General features: G+C 38.5%; 1 protein-coding gene across 11 annotated transcripts in view; it reads left to right on the top strand.

Moving 5' to 3' along the window:
• Positions 1–1,518: 1,518 nt before the first annotated feature.
• Positions 1,519–21,627, top strand: part of LOC146332350 (protein NLRC3-like) — a 42,775-nt gene continuing 22,666 nt past the window's right edge. For 2 of the 11 annotated variants that reach the window (XM_084741740.1, XM_084741736.1), the window contains exons 1-5: positions 3,254–4,588; positions 5,475–5,624; positions 6,116–6,235; positions 6,727–6,846; positions 7,146–7,265. In XM_084741740.1, coding sequence (XP_084597866.1) covers positions 4,479–4,588; positions 5,475–5,624; positions 6,116–6,235; positions 6,727–6,846; positions 7,146–7,265 — 620 coding nt within the window. In that variant the 5' untranslated portion in view covers positions 3,254–4,478. Of the gene's footprint in view, positions 1,806–3,251; positions 4,589–5,474; positions 5,625–6,115; positions 6,236–6,726; positions 6,847–7,145; positions 7,266–8,373; positions 8,610–11,082; positions 12,875–13,957; positions 14,132–14,978; positions 15,153–16,505; positions 16,680–18,352; positions 18,527–18,832; positions 20,171–21,627 lie in introns of those variants that run through there. The other 9 variants (XM_084741779.1, XM_084741742.1, XM_084741738.1 and 6 more) reach the window with 9 other exon arrangements.

Here is a 21,627-nt window from a genome sequence, read left to right on the forward strand (position 1 = left end):
GTTTCACAAAGCAGGCTTAATCAAAACTCTGGGGTTTTTTCAGCGTGAGATGAGGGAAACTCTGGGTTTTCTGATTCAGAAAGATAACTGAGAGATAAAGAAACAACCTGCAGCCTGGCAGGTTTTCTTTAATGAACTGTGAGTTTCTCTCTGACTCTTCCCCTCCTGCAGAGCCTGAAGCAGCTGCCTGTTCACCGCCGTTTCATTTCCTCATTTATACTGTCGCGTTAATGCGATCCGATTGAAATATGAAAATGTCAAAGTGCATATTGGAACACGTTAATTTGCAGAAGTTTCAGCTTTTAAAAACTTGAAATCCTGGTTAGATATTAGCTTGTTACTCGAGGACTTCAACAGGAGCGTTTTTACGACCGATCCGTCATCGAGGTGCGGAAACAGACCGATCTGTGACATCATGGATATTTTCATCTTCAGTCGCCATTTTGTCCCCATCAGGTTACAGCTGATAAATACATTTAAAAATCAAATGTAAAATATGTCAGATTCCAGCACATTAAAGAAATTGATGTCGGGTAAATGATGAAGGATTGATCTAATAAAATAGTGTTGACTTCTCGACTCCTTTCTCCGCTCTGTTTTTTTTTTTTATAATAAAAAAAAGCACACATTCACATGTTTACCTCCACTGAATTAAAATGTTGATTGAGTTGACTGAACTAATTCTGATCAGTTGTTCTGGAGCCAAAAACTCAGAGTTTCCCTGCAGGTTCAGTCAAGTCAGAGTTCAGGATCAGGTTTAGAGATAAGAGATTAACTGTGATTATTCCCAATAACCACCAGTGGGATAAGAAATGAGGGTGAAAGTGATGACATCCAAGGATTTTGACCCAATTAAAAAAAATAAAATCATAATAATCTAGCACAATATATTCGAAAAATGCAATGCAAAGTGCTTAACATAAAAAAAGATAATCATGACATTCATGATAAAATCATAAAAACATGTAAGATAAAACAAAATAACTCCTCTATGGAAACATTTCCAATACTTTTTTGATGAATGTGGTTTTGAGTTAACATTTAGTTAAAAGGTGTGTTTAAATATTTTCTGACAGCCGGCTGTCATCATTTGTGCGCATCGTCTGAAGCAGATATATTAGTCTTCATTATGTTTTAATCTGACAACAAGCAGATATTTTGTGTCTGATAATAATAAAAGTTATATATATATATATGACTTACCAAACGAACAGTTTCAAAGTGCTTTGCAAGGCAGATAAATGAACAGATGTTCCATATAACAGAAGAGGGATCTCTTCTAATTCAACTCAAGTGGTAATCAAGAACAAATTTCATCTCTTCAACTATGAACATGGTCTGCAAACTACAGGTACCAGGTGATCTAACAGGGTGTTAGTGTCTCCTCCTGTTTATTCTCTTAAATCTCCTGAGAACTATCCGATTTGACTGCAGCTTTTCTCTCCACCTCATCCGGCGCGGCGCGCAGTTTATCTCGAGCGTGGGGTGTAAAGGGAATCCCGGACCCGCGGAGGATCTCGCGAGAGTTCCCCTTTTTAACCCAAATCATGATTTTTCTCTGACCCTAAATAAGTGCTTTCTGTTGTCTGACATTTCCCCAGATCCTTACAAACAATGCAGCCACATTATAAAACATAATAAGTTTGCACACCGTGCACCATGTAGAGGCAACGTGTACAAATCTCGCGATAGTTTCACAAATTTTAGAGTCCGTTCTGGTAGCGACTGAAAACTGACGCGACACTTTGTCGAGTGAATTATTTAAGAAAAGAGAAACTCAGAGGTTAATGGACATATAAACAAAGGTATGTATTACAATGCGAACACTCGCTGATTACAACAACAGGACAGCGGTAAGTTATATGTGTGTAATTATGATAAAAAATGTTTTTACCGAGTGCTGCCTGTCGGAGACAATAACTGCGTCACAAGTTACTCTCCGGGAGAAAATGAAAAAAATATGAATTTGTCCGTCAAGACGCTGTTTTTTCGGTTCCCGTGTGTGTTATTCGGATGAGATGATACTTTAACAGACTTTTAGGGTCTCAGAAAACTTTCTGAAGACGAAAACAGCAGCAGAAGAAACTGGGCGGTGACGGCAGAGTAAATATGATTTCCTCATGTTAGAGCAAATAACAACCAGCAAGTCGAGGACAACAGGTGACTTTATCACCTAAACTGAGTGGGAAATGTGAAGTAGCGTCATGTTAGATTGTTAAATTGTGTAACTTTCTGGTTATGTTTCTGTCCAAAGTCAAACCGTCACGGTCTGTGTTTTTATCTTTTCATCGAACAAGGAGGAAGTACATGAACCATTTTGAAAACTGTCTGTGGTTTTCCTGTAAACAAACGGTTGGTTTGTGGGGGATGGTGCGTTCAAGTATTTTGTTGTGTTCTTCTGCTTTTAATTTGTTAAGTGGAAACAATCCTGGTAACAAGTTTCCTGCTCAACACTACTATTAGTAACATCCATGTTAATACTAATAAATAACATTCATAATTAAATGAGGTAACTTTACGTGGACAGCAACTAACGATTACAAATTAATACTAAATTACAAATTACATGTGACTAAACATTATTTACTATACACAAATTCATAAAACTTAATCAGTCAGACTTTTACTCTTGTTCACTATATTTCTACTTAATGTGACGCCAACAGAAAACAACTTGGCAAAATTTTCTCAAACTTTCCGAGTTGTTCTGACTTTAGGGGGCATTCAGCTGAATTTTCCCATCATTCATCATTCATCATATCATTTTTCCCATTATTCTGACACCACATGAATGAACTAAAATTTGTATTGCATATAACAGTTATTTCCAAAGACTGGGTTGTGACCCACAGGTGGGTCACAGGAGATTTTATTTGGGTCCCCAAAAAATTAAAAGACTGAAATTTAGCAAGATTTATGAATTCTTTCTGCAGTACATCTTTTAAAAAGCATTTAAAATGTGTATATTGTTTTACTGATGAGATGAAAAAACAAGAACCTGTTATTCTGCCTAAATGCACATATTTAGCCTCATTTATGAAGTAAACTAAAAAATTCAAAATTTCAAGATAACTTACTTCAATATATTTTGAGTTTTGAACCCAGCTCAAACTCTTACATTTTTAAAAAGTTTTACCAACTAATTATGTTTTATTGAGATAATTTACTTTCGTTCTTTAGATAAACTTTAATCTTTTATTTAAAAAAAAAAGCAAAAATATATTTCAAAAATTGAGTTAAGTCATTGAAGTAAGTTCCTTTGAAATTTTAACAGGTAGAGAGAGAGCTTGGGGGATTTTCCACAAAGGTAATACACAGTGTCTAGTGTCTGAGCTGCCACAGCAGACTGTTATAGATGAAGTGATGAATCATTGAAAAGGATTTTGTAAAGTCAGAAGAGTTGGGTGACAGGATGAAGACGTGAGTTGAGCATCCAGTAGGGATGCACCGATACAGATACTGTCGTGAAGTACTCATACTCGTACTCATAAAACTACTCTGATACCCCACACCTGATACCACATCATGAAAAGTAGCTGCTTGATACATATAAACATCTAAAGAACCAACACGATGCAGAGTTCAAGACGTTTGCTGAGGCTAACCTTCTTTTTTTTGGCTACGTGGTCATCATCAGTGAGAGACTCGCTGTCCTCAACATCATCCACTAATGACCACAGCGACTGTGGAAACTGTCTGTAAAATTCCATGTAAGTCCATGTAAAACTGAAATAAATGCACAGGGTGCAGCTGTAGACCGCAGCCAGCCGCTATCCAATCAGTCCTGGCGGGCATAAACTAGTTGATGCGTCGGCAAATTAATCCGAATACGAAGACAAAACACCGCCGCCACTTTCTTGGTAATAAGATGCTACAACTTCTCTTTGTGTATTTAATCTTCACCAAAATGGCCTGACAGCTCAGGACACACAACTTCACTCTTTGGGGTTCACATCAAAACAAAACTGTTACACAAATGGTGCCACACTCATACCTGTCCCCCCCAAACAATGACAGGTAGGAACTAATTAGCTCTTAGACAAGAGAAACAAGAAGAAGAAACTTAAATACTACACGTTAAATTAAAATACTAGGTAAAATGCTGTAAATGATAATTAAAGAATTATCATATATATGACCACTTATAATAGTAAACTTAAATCTGCAAGTCCATACTAATGTTGTGAAATGATTATACTCAAATATACACACTAAACTGCCCAGCTTAATAAGGAACACAAAATCAGAAAAGTAACTTAACTACAAATATCCTAAAAATATAATATGTATAGTAACCATGGTTACACTTGTAGCAGGAAACAGCAACAATGATTTGTTACATTGAGAAAGTGAGCATCTAATGAAAATAAAACATGTTTTAAAAGTTACTGTAAGAACTTTAATGACATCATTAAGTACTTGTAATCCTGTACTCGGTTTGAAAAAAAGTGTTATCAGAGCACCTCTAGCGTCCTGTCATGCAGAAAGTTCCAGAAGTAGAAAGTGAAAGTGTTCAGTCAGTCTGTTCAGACTCCATTTTGAACCGACAGAGCAACGCAGAAGGAGGAGAAATGAAGTCTGAGGCAGAGTGAGTGTTTTTACAACTAACTTTCAGAATAATCCTCATGAAACCTGCTGTAACATGTACAGATTAAAAGAAGACTTTTTTTTTCTCCTGTGTACTGTGTGTGTCTGAGAGAGAGAGATCACATGTTACCTCCTGTTCTTACAGTGACGTGTCTGTTGAACAAACTTCAGTGTTTCCTCTAGGATTTTTTTCAGCAGCGGGGGGGGGGGGGCGCGTTCCGTTTCTCTTCTTAGAGAAATATTTCAATAAACTCATCTGAAAAATGCAGTCAGTTGTTACATAATGGCGTGTAGATATTAACGTTAGCCTAATACTATCAATTAGTTTACTCACGTTAGCAGTTGGCACCGGGCCAAATTAACTTAAACTACCGATAAGTTACGTAACGTTAGCTGGTCATCAACATATTGTGAACGTCTGTTTAACTTGTAAAATCTATGTCGAGTTATCTCAAGCTAATAACTTACGTCTACCTCTTCTCTGGCCAGTAATTTGCTGCTTTTTTGTTTATTTGTAATTCGGGAATTTGCTCCTCTGACTCTGCCCTGTCGCCTAGGTGCTTGACGTGCTTGACGACCACGCCCCCCAAACAACGCTAGCATCATGCAAATGAGCACGCGCAAGTATATTTTCATACTGAGCAAGACAGTTATAGTTGACCTTAGTTCTCGCAAGTACCCAACAGGAATCTGTTTTGAAGGTGGAGAGATGCGGCGGTGGTGTATTTGCGTCAACAATAAAAAAAAAAAAGAAAGAAAGAAATTTGAAGGAGTGGCGGCTAGGATTTAGGAGTGGCGGCCGCCACTCCTAAATGAATGTAGAGGAAACACTGAACTTTATTCTTGTGTTCTGAGCTCTCAGTCAGTGTTACTGTTTTATCTCTCAGACTGACTTCAGAACAGAAGATGAGTGTTTATGTGGAGGAAGAGGAGGACAGAGCAGAGTCTCCGGTGTCCAGCTGTCTGTCTCTGAAGAGTGACTCGTCCAGAAATCCACCTCTGTTCTTCAGAAATGAACCTGGACCTTTAGACACAAAGTAAGAGAACTGATACTGACTCATTTATACAACTTCTTTTCATTTACCTCTGACAGTGGCATGTTTTTTGTTGATTTTTTTGTGATACAGACAAGTGGAAATCCTTCATCCTATTATGTTCTCAGCTGTCAGTCACTAAGATTAGTTGGTAATTTTAAGGGACTTATCTTATTTTCTCTTATGTATATTTACTATTGTTCTCCAATAAACCAAACAAATTTCTTATTTGATTACTTGATCAATAGATGGAATACTTGATTGAAATAATTGATAGCTGTAGTCTCAGTAGAAATCCTTCATCCCATCTTTTTTTGATTAGTAGCTGTCAGTCACCAAGAAAAGTTGTAATCTAATCTAAGAGACAAACTTTTCAACCTCTTGATCATCAACAATAGCAGTAGTTTGTGTGTTCAGCTTCCTAAATGTCTTTGTCATCATATAATTTATCAAGGATTGATGTGATACACATGAAAACATCTTTGTGTTTGCAGACTCCTGTACAACAGACAGAGAGCAGAGTCTCCAGTGTCCAGCTGTCTGTCTCTGAAGAGTGACTCGTCCAGAAATCCACCTCTGTTCTTCAGTAATGAACCTGGACCTTTAGACACAAAGTAAGAGAACTGATACTGACTCATTTATACAACTTCTTTTCATTTACCTCTGACAGTGGCATGTTTTTTGTTGATTTTTTTGTGATACAGACAAGTGGAAATCCTTCATCCTATTATGTTCTCAGCTGTCAGTCACTAAGATTAGTTGGTAATTTTAAGGGACTTATCTTATTTTCTCTTATGTATATTTACTATTGTTCTCCAATAAACCAAACAAATTTCTTATTTGATTACTTGATCAATAGATGGAATACTTGATTGAAATAATTGATAGCTGTAGTCTCAGTAGAAATCCTTCATCCCATCTTTTTTTGATTAGTAGCTGTCAGTCACCAAGAAAAGTTGTAATCTAATCTAAGAGACAAACTTTTCAACCTCTTGATCATCAACAGTAGCAGTAGTTTGTGTGTTCAGCTTCCTAAATGTCTTTGTCATCATATAATTTATCAAGGATTGATGTGATACACATGAAAACATCTTTGTGTTTGCAGACTCCTGTACAACAGACAGAGAGCAGAGTCTCCAGTGTCCAGCTGTCTGTCTCTGAAGAGTGACTCGTCCAGAAATCCACCTCTGTTCTTCAGTAATGAACCTGGACCCTCAGACACAAAGTAAGAGAACTGATACTAACTTATTTATGACTCTTTTTCATTTGCCTCTGTAAATTACATGTATTTTTTGTTGTTTTTGTGACATAGACAAATAGAAATCCTTTGTTTTATGTTGTTCTTACTATTACAGCTGTCACTCACCAAGAAAAGCTGTAATCTAATCTAAGAGACAAACTTTTCAACCTCTTGATCATCAACAATAGCAGTAGTTTGTGTGTTCAGCTTCTTAAATGTCTTTGTCATCATATAATTTATCAAGGATTGATGTGATACACATGAAAACATCTTTGTGTTTGCAGACTCCTGTACAGCAGACAGAGAGCAGAGTCTCCAGTGTCCAGCTGTCTGTCTCTGAAGAGTGACTCGTCCAGAAATCCACCTCTGTTCTTCAGTAATGAACCTGGACCCTCAGACACAAAGTAAGAGACTTTGGGAGCTTTGAGCTTTGAGCTCAGAATCTCTCCAGCATGTATTGCTCCTGAAGATCAAGAATAGACATTTATGGACAACAATTTTGATCCTTTCTTAGCATCAAGTTTAACTTTGGTGAACTTTGAGGGGGTGGAGTCACAGTCTTAACCAAAGAAGTTTGTCTCGGCAGCCAATGGCTACTGCCTCACAATTGTGTACATGTGACCAGGCCTGAAAGTTATTTGCAGACAAAAAAGGGGCAGAAAACGGTAAAATGTAGATTTGGATGACTGCACTTTTTTTTAGAATATCTAAATTACATGTATGACTTCATTTGATAGTTGACTGGTGGACCAAACATAGTAGTAGTATTCAAGGGCTGTTGGACAGTCTGAACTGAGACAGACGCCCCAGACTGACTGCCTGGCAGCTGCTGACTGAAATACACTCAACAAAAATGTAACTTCAGTTTTTGCTCCCATTTTCACGGTGTTGAAGTAAAAGATCTCAGAGTTTTTCTCTGCACAGAAAAGGATTATTTCCCGCAAATTCTGTCCATGGGGTTAAAGCAAGTATATCTCCACCCTAACCCTAATCAACCCAATCAACAAAGGCAACAAGTAGTAGCCAATCAGAGGCAGAGCCATTAATGAGAGAGGAGTTGCACATCAATCAGTTTTCCAGAACATATTTATGCAAATGTTTCCCTCTTAAGAAATAAAGTGGTTATGTCCTCTGAATTTGTGATACTAGCACATTGATATTTTGGCTTGTGTCGTACTGTCAGGTAAGTTTAGGGTTTTGAGACAAACCTGCCAGAGACCACTTTTTGTTCACATGTCTGCTTTGTCAAACTAACTGCTTTCATGTCCCAGTCTGCCCCTCGATAGTAGATAGTGACAGGAAACTTAAAGGGACTGACAAAAATACCAACTGTCTGGACTTGAACCTGTGACACCACTGTTACATCCCATCTGTGTTAGACTGATGTTCTACCACAGGACACAGGCATCTATTCAAACTTAACTATCTCAAGCTAATCTGCTCAAAGTGACTGTAAAACAGCAAAGACCATTATTATTGTATCATTTTAATTATAAAGAAATGTCTTCACAGAAAGAGGAAGAGGAGTCATGTTTCTGTGGAGGAGCAGCCGTCCTGCTGTGTTTTGTGTCAGGACGTCCTGAAGGATCCAGTCTCTACCAGCTGTGGACACTGGTTCTGCAGACAGTGCATCACCCCCTATTGGGACCAGTCTGGTCCGTTAAGAGACTCCTCCTGTCCTCAGTGTGGAAAAAGATCCAGAGCAAGACCTGGACTTCAGACAGCCAGTCAGACCAGCACTGAACAAAGTAAGACTGCTTGTTTTAATGCATCTGTTGTGTCATACAGCTCAGCATTTAAGATCACTGTAAATATCATTACAAACTAAAATTTAATGTTTTTCTACTGCAACATACACATCTGCTCTGTATCACTTATGATGCACTGTGTGCCTCAGTGTACGGACCCGGACCTATAACCAATAAACTATTAAGAGATTTTAAATTTTGACGGGACGCTTCTATTTTAACTGGCGCAACTTTTCTAGTGTTTCCGGTGCTGGTTTATCTGATCAGGAAACACACAGACCAACTGCAGAGAAGCTGCGTGTGGAGGAGACTGTTGTTAATGACGGAGTTTATTACAACAGAAACTAACGTGATGGTTAATGACATCGACACCAACCAGATGCTCTTATAAAATTAAACAATTGTCTATACGTAAAACAGGAGAGTCTGTGTTTCTCTGTGAGAAACTTTCAGACCTTCTCACAGCAGAGTGAACAGGTGAGGGAGGAGAGGAGGACAGACTGATCACTAATCAATCACTGATACCATTGTCCTCTCGGACTGATTAAAAAACATAAAAATGCCAAAGTTGGTGACAAACCAAACCTGTGTGTCCACACAAATAAAGTCTTTGTGTGAAACACTGCAGAGTGTAACATCGTGCTGTTTACAGACAGTCTGCTGTCTGTAGTTTGACAGAGACAGAGGGTCGTGTCTAGAAGGGAACCCTAGACCTGCGAAAGATCGCGCGAGTTTGATTATTTTACTAGAAATAACGGACACAAATCTCGCGAGAGTTGCGCAAATAAAGAGTTACCTTCTAGACACGAGCGAAAAAGGTGCGCAGCTCCGAAAATAGAAAATCATGTCGTGGTGCCGATGTTTTTAATGTGACGGGCTGCCATTAATAAAACTATTCACTGATCCACAGAGAGTCACTGAAACACTGATCACTGGCCTGCTGTGATGAAAAAATACTCAGGTTCTTTACTTAGGTATTTTTACATTGTGGTATTAGTGTTTTTACTTAATTGCAATTTAAAAACCTTGCATGTTATTGTTTCCTTTTTTGAAAAATCAACATTTTTATTGCTGTTGTTGTACTTTAATTGTATTCTTGTTGTTATTTTTTGATTACTAAATACAGACCTGCAAACTCATAAGAGGAGAAAAAGGTGTCATGTTGGTAAACCAGTCCCCTGTTGGGGGTCTGGGAGCATCTGTCCTGCTCCAGAAGAAAAATGTTGTGATTTTAACATGTGAACAAAACATTCTGGTGACTGTTTCAGTTAAAAGAGTTAGTAACATCTTCTGTTTGTGGTTTTTGCAGACATTACTACCTTTACTTTTACCTTTGTGCTTGAAAAAAAAGTAGAAAGTAAAGTAAAAACAGTAAATGTAAATCTAAATACATAGCATAATACATAATATAAATACATGTAAGATCGTGATAAAATCGAAATCGTGATTTTCTAATAAAAAAATCGTGATATGATATTTTTGCCATATCGCCCACCCCTAATATATATATATACATTTGTTGTTTCATCCAAAAAGAACAATATGGAGCTGTATCCCACCTGCTGGCATGCAGCAGACTAGAGTTGCAGTGGTGTGTCAGTGTATCGTGAAAATCGCATATTGTTCCAACCCTACAGTAGGCAAAGACAATGGGACATAGTCGTGCTGACATCTAGAATTGCAGACTGGTTGCAGGGGGTTTTGTCTTTGCATTAATCAATCTGAATGATGTTTGTTCTCCTTCTGCAAAGATCGAGATAGGGAACTATTAAACTCACAGTCACGCTGATTAACAGCCAGACAGATGCCTGAAATACAACAAAAGAGCCAAAGACTTTAAATAACAGCCTACATTTGCTGCTAATGTCTCCTTCTTTGACTTACAAACATCTTATTCTGCAGATCAACTTGTTGAACAAGTGACCAAACAAACATCCACTGAGGAAAAGTGCCCTGCTGACAGCAGTTTGGATGCTGCAGTAGATAACTTGGCTTATCAGTATCTGCATATTGAACAGTCTAAAACCTGTCCTGCTGATATCAGCATTAGTCAGCATTGGTGGATTCAAGGGGCTAGCCCCATGTTCAAAAAGTGCCTTCTTTGGCAGATAAAACACAATTAATGCCCTTCAGGATTCCCTTCCAGTGAAGAAACACAACACAGTGCCATATAGGCTACCTTAGATGCTAGAAAATTATTTGGCCATCAAATGGTTAAATATCGCTGGTGCCACGCCACATGGAGATGGTGATCTTTTTATTTTTTCACCCCTGCCCCTCAACCAGCCTGAGTCACCACTGTTGTACACAGTTAACATGGTCATGGTAGCTTGTAAGCTACAGTTTTCAGTTTTTACTACATTGCAACACTACTTGTGATTTCAGGTGGACTTTATGACCTTTATTTCTTCATATGTTCTCATTACCATATGGTAAAGTTTTTTCTGTTTTGTCACACTTTTCTCTTTTTCAGTGGATGATGGTCTGCAGGAGGTTTCAGATGAACATAAGATCAGTCTGAGGAGGAGATGTGAACATGTGACTGAAGGAACTGATGAAACAGGAAGTGAAACCCTCCTCAACAGGATCTACACTGAGCTCTACATCACAGAGGGACAGAGTGAAGAGGTTAATACCCAACATGAGGTGAGACAGCTGGAGACAACGTCCAAGATGGAGACCCTCCATGACACTCCAATCAAATGCCATAACATCTTTAAAGCCTTACCTGACCAACAGAGACACATCAGAGTCGTTCTGACCAACGGCGTCGCTGGTGTTGGAAAAACCTTCTCAGTGCAGAAGTTCACTCTGGACTGGGCAGAGGGTTTGGAAAACCAAGATGTCAGTCTGGTGGTTCTGCTTTCATTCAGGGAGCTGAACTTGATCAAAGATGAGCAGTACAGTCTTCTCAGTCTGCTCCATGTTTTCCATCCAACATTACAGAAAGTCACAGCAGAGAAGCTGGCTGTCTGTAAACTTGTGTTCATCTTTGACGGCCTGGATGAAAGCAGACTTTCACTGGATTTCAACAACAGTCAGGTTGTGTCTGATGTCACACAGAAGTCATCAGTCAACGTGCTGCTGACAAACCTCATCAAGGGGAATCTGCTTCCCTCAGCTCTCATCTGGATAACTTCTCGACCTGCAGCAGCCAATCAGATCCCTCCTTTATGTGTTGACAGGGTAACAGAAGTACGAGGCTTCACCGACGCCCAGAAGGAGGAGTACTTCAGGAGGAGGTTCAGTGATGAAGATCTGTCCAGCAGAATCATCTCACACATCAAGACATCCAGGAGTCTCCACATCATGTGTCGAATCCCAGTCTTCTGCTGGATCACTGCTACAGTTCTGGAGGACATGTTGACTACAGAGCAGAGAGGAGAGCTGCCCAAGACCCTGACTGACCTGTACTCACACTTCATAATGGTTCAGACAAAGAGGAAGAAGAAGAAGTATGATGAGGGACATGAGACGAGTCCACAGGAGCTGATGCAGACTGACAGGGAAGTTCTTCTGAAGCTGGGGAGGCTGGCGTTTGAACAACTGGTGGAAGGAAACATCATGTTCTACCAAGAAGACCTGGAGCAATGTGGTCTGGATGTCACAGAGACCTCGGTGTACTCAGGAGTTTGTACAGAGATCTTCAAAAGAGAGAGTGTGATCTTCCAGAAAACAGTCTACTGCTTTGTTCATCTGAGTGTTCAGGAGTTTCTGGCTGCAGTCTACATGATCCACTGTTACACCAACAGAAACACAAAGGTACTGGAGGCTTTCTTGGGGGAAAAACACACTGATTCAACACTGGATGACTTCCTGAGCAGAGCCATGGACAAATCCCAGAGGAGTAAAAATGGTCACCTGGACCTGTTTGTCCGCTTCCTTCATGGCCTCTCTCTGGAGTCCAACCAGAGACTCTTAGGAGGTCTGCTGGGTCAGACAGTCAACAGTCCAGAAATCATCAAGAGAGTCATCAACAACCTGAAGAAGCAGAACAGTGATAAGATCTCTCCTGACAGAAGCATCAACATCTTCCACTGTCTGATGGAGATGAATGACCTCTCAGTACATCAGGAGATCCAAGAGTTCCTGAAGTCAGAGAACAGATCAAAGAAGAAACTCTCTGTGATCCACTGCTCAGCTCTGGCCTACATGCTGCAGATGTCAGAGGAGGTTCTGGATGAGTTTGACTTGATGAAGTACAACACAACAGAGGAGGGACGACAGAGACTGATACCAGCTGTGAGGAACTGCAGAAAGGCTCGGTAAGCCCAGATATGATCAAAATTATAAAATAATGTAAAGCTACCAACCCACCCGCAGCTATTACAGTAGAGATCAGGTGTGCAAATTTGTCTCATTTAAGAAAAAATCACCGTTTTGAAAGAAAAATAGGTCACCTACGTGATTCTAGCAGGTCTGAGGAGAAATATCTTTTGTTGGGACTTCCATGAACATAGTGGAGCACAAGCATCTGATGCTGTGGATGCATGTTTGGATGCACAAACACTGGCTGCCCGCTGTCAGTCACTTTATTAGTCACATAGCAGGCCGATACAGAGCACTGCTACAAGTGAACTCGATCTTTGCTGTCATGCTAGTAGCTCAGTTTCATTCTGTTTTCTTCTGGTTTTAGATAAGTGCAAGCTCATGTGTGCATTAGATAATGTAAACATATTTTATTTACAATAATAATAATAATAATAATGATACAGATTATTTTGCTCAACTTTTGTAATTCTGCCATCTTGTGATCGACACCTGAGTAATCCTAAAAGTCACCAAAAATAAGCATTCAGTAGCTTCAGTAAACCCCACTAGCTGCTCTGTGTTTTTATCTGATTGTGCTTCCTTCTCACCTTTTTCACCTTTAAACAGTTTGCATGCCTGAAAGAACTACCAGTGTTTAACAGTTCAGAATCATATAAAAATTCATCCTTTTCAAGAAAATTGTATTGTATTGTACTGTATTGACAGTTTATTGTTCACCTTGTAGATATTTTCCTTAAAAATGATAAGTATAACAACAACAACAACAACAACAACAATGATAGTAGTAATAATTATAACAATAACAATAATAATAATAAAAAAAAAATAACATTGAGACCTATTAGAAATACAGCAAAAGGACTCAAGGCCTTAAGACTATAATAACATTTCACTATTCTATGCACCTTTAAGAAAACTGAGTATACAAAAAACACAACTCAAAACATTGTGAAATGAGTTGATCTGAAACTTAATTTGAAGAGTAAATTATTACATGTGTACATGACAGTCATTTGGCAGATACTTAAGTATCTGATTTTATTGTATTTAAAATTTTCTCTTATCTGTTAACACAGGCTGTCTGGCTGTCGACTCTCAGAGACTCAGTGTGAAGTTGTGGCCTCAGCTCTGAAGTCCAACCCCTCCCATCTGAGAGAGCTGCAACTGGACTACAACAAACTCCAGGATTCTGAAGTGAAGCTGTTGTTGGCTGGACTGGAGAGTCCAAACTGTAGACTGGAGACTCTGAGGTCTGTTCACTGACTGTGTTTGGTTCTGTATACCTTAATTGTACCAAATTTAAATACATAACTTAAGTTTTGAATTTTGTTTCAATCATTTTCTGCTGGTTATTTTAACTATTCCAAACCCTGATCACACGTCTTAAAGCCAGTTTTAGTTTGTCAGTCCAAATGCCTGAACAGTTGTTTTCACACACTTGTAAGAAAGCTGTGGGAATCTCTGCTTCCCCTCAGAAAATGACAGGTACTAGATTACATTAAGATCATGAGATCATAATTTCAATTTGCTCGATGCATATTTAATTCAGTTATTAAGATGATTTAGGATGAAGCTCACAGTCAGTCAGCTGTGTGTTGACAGAGATGAGAGTGGAGATGAGGGTAGACTAAATCTGTGGTTTGATATGAGAGCATGAGAAGTGCTGGAACAGGTGTTAAAGAGATGGGTTATTTTGTATTTACTTCAATTATTATTTATTTCATATTTATCATCTTGTACTTTTGCAGAAAAAAAGTCCTGGCATTTTTCATAAAATGACAATTATTGAATTTGAAAGGAGGATGAATTTTATAAGAGTTTTTTTAATTTTTTTTTTTTTTTATCCAAGATGTCTGAATTTTTAATTTTAACAGATTTGACTGAGATCAGCAGCATCTGATTAATCTGTGTCAACATGAATAAGTGTATGAATGTTGTGATGACATCTGGATGATGTCTGTAGAGGGCTGCCATGATGATGAACCAACAATAACAGAATGACAAAGTCACCAACGGTTTTACAGAAAATCTCATTGAAGATCACGAGAAATCTAATTTATAAATGAATAAATGTGCATCATTTTATTCTTTATTCAGATTGTTTGGCTGCAGTTTGTCAGAGATCAGCTGTTCTTCTCTGGTCTCAGCTCTGAAGTCCAACCCCTCCCATCTGAGAGAGCTGGACCTGAGTAACAACAAGCTGCAGGATTCAGGAGTGAAGCCGCTGTGTGATTTTCTGGAGAGTCCACACTGTAGACTGGAGACTCTGAGGTCAGACATTATTCTTTAACTCTGTGCTGAGATTAATATGATGTGAAAGTTGAAGTGACACTGCAGGTTGGTATTAAACCGATCCACACTGAGTGTCTTAATGCTAAAGTCTATTTTTTTTCTTTTCAGGGGTTTAGTTTTTTGAATGTGGCAGAGCAAAGTTAAGCTACAACAAACCTTCATGTAACTACAACAATGTTCACTGGATAATTTACTCTGAACCTTTCAGTTTTATTCACATTAAAATGTCCTTTACATTCATTTAATGTGACTCAAGTCCTGCCAAATGAGATACTCACACCAAACACACAGTGCTTCTTAAATTGTATCACCATCATATGAAATGAAAATATAAATTTCACATGAATCATTTGTTGACTTTTTCCCTTCATGCTGACATACTGAGTTATGAGTTGAACCTTGATTTAATTTCTGTGTAATGACAGGTAGCAGAGTTTAAGAGATGAAGTCACAACATTTCTGTCGCAGTAGGAGCATATTGTCACTAATATTAAAGATGACTACTTTTCACTGTTTATATTTTACAGTTAAAATCTGCATCATTTTAGGTTCAGGTGTTTGGAGTTTCCATTTTCTAAACTTTTACATCCTAAACCTTTTTCAGCTCCAAACAGATTATTAATCACACTCAACGAAGAAGTGATTAGATTTTGGTGGTCAAAGGTCACTGTGACCTCACTAAACATGCTTTTGACCATTACTCAAGAATTCATAGGCTTATTATGACAAAATTGCATTTAAATATCTAATATGACAAAATGAGGAGGTGGTGAGATTTTGGTCAGCTTCATTGTGACATCACAGTGTTCAGCTCTCTGCAACTTGACTGTTTAGTGAGACATACAACTGTGAGGTGGTAATTCTATTTTCAATTTAAAATGTGTTTTGTGTTTGTTTAATGCGACACATCAGGCTTCTCAAATGACATCACCATCATAAGAAATGAACACGCTGAGGCTTTCATGTGAATCATTTGTCGATTTTTTTCTCCAAATTCATCCTGACATTTTTGGCATCTTTATAAACTTTAGGATCTTCAAATCTTAAATCAATTTCTGTAGGTTTTACCTTGTGTTTGGCTGCACAACATGAGTTTGTATAGATGGAGTCACTGGTGGAGTTGACAGATTTTAAGAGTTGAAATCACTCCGTCTTTATTGAAGCAGCAGCACAGTGTAATTAATATTAATGAGAGCTGTTTTTAATTTTGTATTTAACATTTTCCAACTTCTACATCCTGAACTTTCTTCAGCTCTGAAAAGATTAAACATTGAATGATTTCAAACAGGAACATTGTCTTCTAAAGCTGTATCTTTTTATTTCTTTATTCAGACTGACTTACTACAGTTTATCAGAGATCAGCTGTGCTTCTCTGGCCTCAGCTCTGAAGTCCAACCCCTCCCATCTGAGAGAGCTGGACCTGAGAGGAAACAGTCTGCAGGATTCAGGAGTGAAGCTGCTGTGTGATTTTCTGCAGAGTCCACACTGCAGACTGGAGACTCTGAGGTCGGACACTATTTTTTATTTCTGTACTGAGATTAATATGATTGTTGAGGTGACACTAAACTGCAGACAGAAGGTTGATATTATACTGATCCACATTGAGTATCTTAATGCTAGTCTTTTTCTGTCAGTGGTTTAGTCTTTTGACTCTGGCAGAGCAATGTTGAGCTTTACATTTCAAATCTTCATTTAACAAGAAAAGTCTACACTGGATAAAGTTGAATTGATTTGATAATTCACATTGAACCACTTAGACATTTGTTTTACATGTCAAATTCCATATTGTATTAGTTAATAATTAATAATGGTAATACATAGATAGTAGGGGTGTATATCTCACTGACTGAGACGATTTGATATGTATCTTGATACATGTTCAGTGATACGATATATCTTAGAAATTTTTAAATGGCCACCAATTCGGTTTGATACGATTCAGCTCTGTCACGATAAAATATAATGCAATACAAGACAATGCAATGTGTCAATCTTTACATTTTGATTCAGTAAATGCTACATTTGTAGAGTTTGTATAGTTTTACTAAATATAGTAACAGTAGAGACAGAGAGAAGGAGACATTACAGTGGTTTTAACATCTTATTATGAGTCAGATCCTGTAGCCTAAATGAGAATCTGTGAACAAACTTTAAAACTGTTTAAAATATCAGTATTTCTGCAGTAAGATGATCTGCTGCTCTGTTTCATATTCAGAGTGCTGTGCTTTGGATCAGTGTGGAGGAACAGTGAAGTGTTTCCTGCTCTCACAGTCACATGACGTCTCTGTGGCTCAGACTCGTGTCTCTGTTCTCTGCTGTCAGACACGTTTTACATAAAATGATTTGCAGCAGAGTTTCTCATCTTTCTTTTAAAACACAAAACTTATTTCAACCTTGAGCGTTATGAGAGTTTGTTGGTGTGACGCGGTACAATGTCACTTCTGTCGCTGTTTTCAGCGCCGTCTATTTTGAGTGAATAAAGAGGAGACAGAAGAGAGAGGAGGGAGCGCTTGTTTTGTGTGAACGCGGCAGCAGGCGTCCAGCGAGAGCGGTGCAGGCAGAGGCAGGAGCAGAGAGAAAATGGAGGGAAGTTACGGCCGCCCTTCACTGATGCCAAAAATGAACCATATGTACGTCCTAATGAGACGTATCGATACGCTGGTGCTGCATCGATTTGTTTCTGATTCATGTTCAGCTTTTTACCAATACAGGCCGTCTGAACCGATGTACTCGTATCTTACCCACTCAAGTCTGATGCATCAGATGCATGAGTGAATCGTTACACCCCTAATAGATAGATAGATAGATAATCTCCATTTTAACTATCAAACAATAACAAATATTCATATTCTTGATTCTTGATTCTTGATTGAATTTCTGTAGATTTTTATTTGCAATGGCTGCAAAACATAAGTTTGTATAGATGGGGCCACTGGTGGAGGTAGGAGAGTTTATGAGGTGAAGTTACACTTTATTCGTCTTTATTTTATTAGTAGCATATTGACATTAATATTAATGAGAGCTCTTTTTGTATTTTATGGTTTTTCATGTGATTGGAGTTTCAGTTGTCTAAAATTGTACATTCTAATCTTCTTCAGCCCTGAACAGATTATTAAACATGAATAATGTCAAGTAGGAACATTGTCTCCTTATGTTACATCATTTTATTCTTTTTTCAGATTGTTTGGCTGCAGTTTGTCAGAGAGCAGCTGTGCTTCTCTGGCCTCAGCTCTGAAGTCCAACCCCTCCCATCTGAGAGAGCTGGAGCTGAGCTACAACAGGCTGCAGGATTCAGGAGTGAAGCAGCTGTGTGATTTTCTGCAGAGTCCAAACTGTAGACTGGAGACTCTAAAGTGAGTTCAACTCTGTCAATATTATTATTATTATTATTATTATTATTATTATTATTATTATTATTATTATTATTATTATTATTATCTTTCATGTTTAATTAACAGCTGATCCCAATTATGTTAATACATAACTTACATCCATAAATTGTAAATTTCCTTTAGTTCATATTTTCATTTCTTATTAATTAAAGTTAGTCTCACAAAAAACGTCTGTAGAAAATGTCCACTTGTTAAAGAAAATTTATGTTGAATGATCTCAAGCTGGAACATTGTCTTCTAAAGTTTCATGATTTATTCTTTATTCAGATTGAGGGGCTGCAGTTTGTCAGAGATCAGCTGTGCTTCTCTGGCCTCAGCTCTGAAGTCCAACCCCTCCCATCTGAGAGAGCTGGACCTGAGAGGAAACAAACTGCAGGATTCAGGAGTGAAGCTGCTGTCTGATCTTGTGAAGAGTCCACACTGCAGACTGGAGACTCTGAGGTCAGTAGAGAGTTCAAGTCAGTCTGTTCTGGTTTCAGCAGTTTTGTATTGAACAGAATTTGTATCAAAGATCCAGTATTTCCTGCTTTCCTCAGTGAAAGAAAGAAAGAGAGAGAACAATCAGCCAATCAGATGAGCCAGAAACTTCTTGTGATCCTTTGTTTCAGTTGATTTGAAGGAAGTGGTTGTTTTTGTGTTCATGTCAACAGGCAATAACGATGCATTACAGCTGACAGCATTACAAGATGTACAGAGACAGTGGCTCTCATTCACCAAACTCTCCTCCCATCAAATCTGATCAGTCTGACTGAATCCTGTAAATCATTGGCTTGTTTTTCAAAGAATCATCATCATCATTTCATTTATGTAACCATGTGGTCTTTATACCAACGAGAAACTCTGCTGAATATTCAGTCTGTTGATGAACATGTAGGACTTTAACATCATACGCCCCCTGGCCAAAAAAAGTCACCACCTGGTTTTAACTAAGTACATAGTTAAGATCCTTCCATTGGATAATTACTGCAGTGATTAATATGTTTCAGCTGGTAACAAGTTATTGAACCCAAACTGATGCAGTGAGCAGCTCACATTTCTTAAACAACCATGTCAGATAATTTAAATGTTTGGTGAAATCAAATCCTAAAAAATCGGGATCAGGACTAAACAGCTGTGTAGCCTTAAGAAAAACAAAACCTTATCAGTGAAGCTAATCAGAAAAAATGGTTTCAGTTTGTTTTGGAGCATGAAGATTGGACTCTGGTTCAATGGAAAAAGGTCATGTGGTCTGATTAGTCCAGATTTACCCTGTTCCGGAGTGATGGGGGCATCAAGGTAAGAAGAGAGGCAGATGAAGTGATGCTCCCATCATGCCTTGTGCCTACAGTACGAGCCTCTGGGGGCGGTGTTATGATCTGGGGTTGCTTCAGTCGCTCAGGTCGAGGTTCAGCAACGTTATGAGTAGACTTGCACCGATTAATTGGCAGTGCTCGGAATCGGGCCGGTTTTCACGTGACTGGCCTTGACCGGTGACCGGCCGGTCAGCGTCACAAATCCGGTTCTGTGCCCGTCATTGTCACACACATGTTCTGCACGATGGTCACGTCATGCGCGCAGCAGACAAACTGACCGTGACGTCAACACAGCGCTGATAACAGCTACACACTGAGACACACGTCTGCTTGACGCTGGTGTCAGAGACAGATTCCAAGAACAAGATAAAGAGAAGACAGACAGTCTACAACGAAACAGAGCAGCTGACAATGTCGCAAAACAGCCGTAAACTCTCTGGCACTTCAGGCTAATGCTAGCAAGCTAGCAGCAGACTGCTGTTCACAGAGGGACAGTTCAAATCTCACCTCCTGTTCTGGCTGAAGAATAAACAACCTGTGTTGATGCGTCTCCTCAAACATTTTCTCATCCAGACTCCTTTAACTTCTGTGTCTGTTTTTCTCACGGCAAAGTTTTACTTCAAACTGTTGCACCGCGTTAGTCTCCGGTTTGTTTACATCCGCTTCCACAAAAGATCACGTGAAATCGCGTCCCACGAAATCCCGCGAGATGATATCACGAGATCACGTTCACCCAATTCATAATCTTAATATAAAATTATAACAAGGCCTGGTTGTAATCTGGATGATTTTGGAGAAAGTATTAAATTAATATTTAATAGTCAGTGTCTTATTATGAACATATTTACAAGAAAAGTTGCAAAAATGTTTGTGAATGCTGTCAATTACAGTTCTTAGAAAGACTGAAAATCGGAACCGGCCAAAATCGGAATCAGTAGGTCAGACCCCTCAATAATCGGAAATCGGAATCGGCTAAGAAAGTTGAAATCGGTGCAAGTCTAGTTATGAGTCCAAAAAATGAGGTCAGTTCACTACCTGAATATACTGAGCAGGTTTTTCCCTGATGACACGGACATATTCCAAGATGACAATGTCAGGATTCATGGGGCTCAAATAGTGAAAGAGGTTCAGGGAGCGTGAGACATCATTTTCACACATGGACTGTCCACCACAGAGTCCAGACCTGAACCCCACTGAGAATCTTTGGGATGTGCTGGAGAAGACTTTACACAGCAGTCCGACTCTCCATCATCAACACAAGATCTGAGTGAAAAATTAATGCAACTGGAGAAATAAATGTTGTGACACTGCAGAAGCTTATTTAAATGATGCCATGGTGAATGCAGGCTGTAATCAAAGTTAAAGGTGCTCCAGTGAAATATTACAGTGTATGAATTTGTTTTTAGCCAGGCAGTGTATATAGAGCTGTCCATTTGTATTTTGTTTTTTCCAACATTTTTTAACAGAGTCCATATTTACATTTATTTATTTCATTTATTTGTGATCAATAATAATAATAATATGTAATAGTTTGTAAGTAAATAACACATTCAAATGTAATGGACACTAATTTTTGATTTTCTTTATTTTGAAGAAAACCAGTAACAACATCACCATTAACATGCTTTACATTCCTCTTCCTCATTTCTGCAACTCAGAAAAATTATTGTTTTGTTCTTTTTAAACTCTGCTATTTTTATTTTGTTCGTCCATTTTAACAAGTTATCCAGTAAGAAAGTTTGTCCTCTTCTTACTGACTGTAAATCCAAG

Source organism: Lutjanus erythropterus, chromosome 2, assembly GCF_056507025.1.
Source record: "Lutjanus erythropterus isolate fLutEry1 chromosome 2, fLutEry1.hap2, whole genome shotgun sequence".
Lineage (NCBI taxonomy): Eukaryota > Metazoa > Chordata > Actinopteri > Lutjaniformes > Lutjanidae > Lutjanus > Lutjanus erythropterus.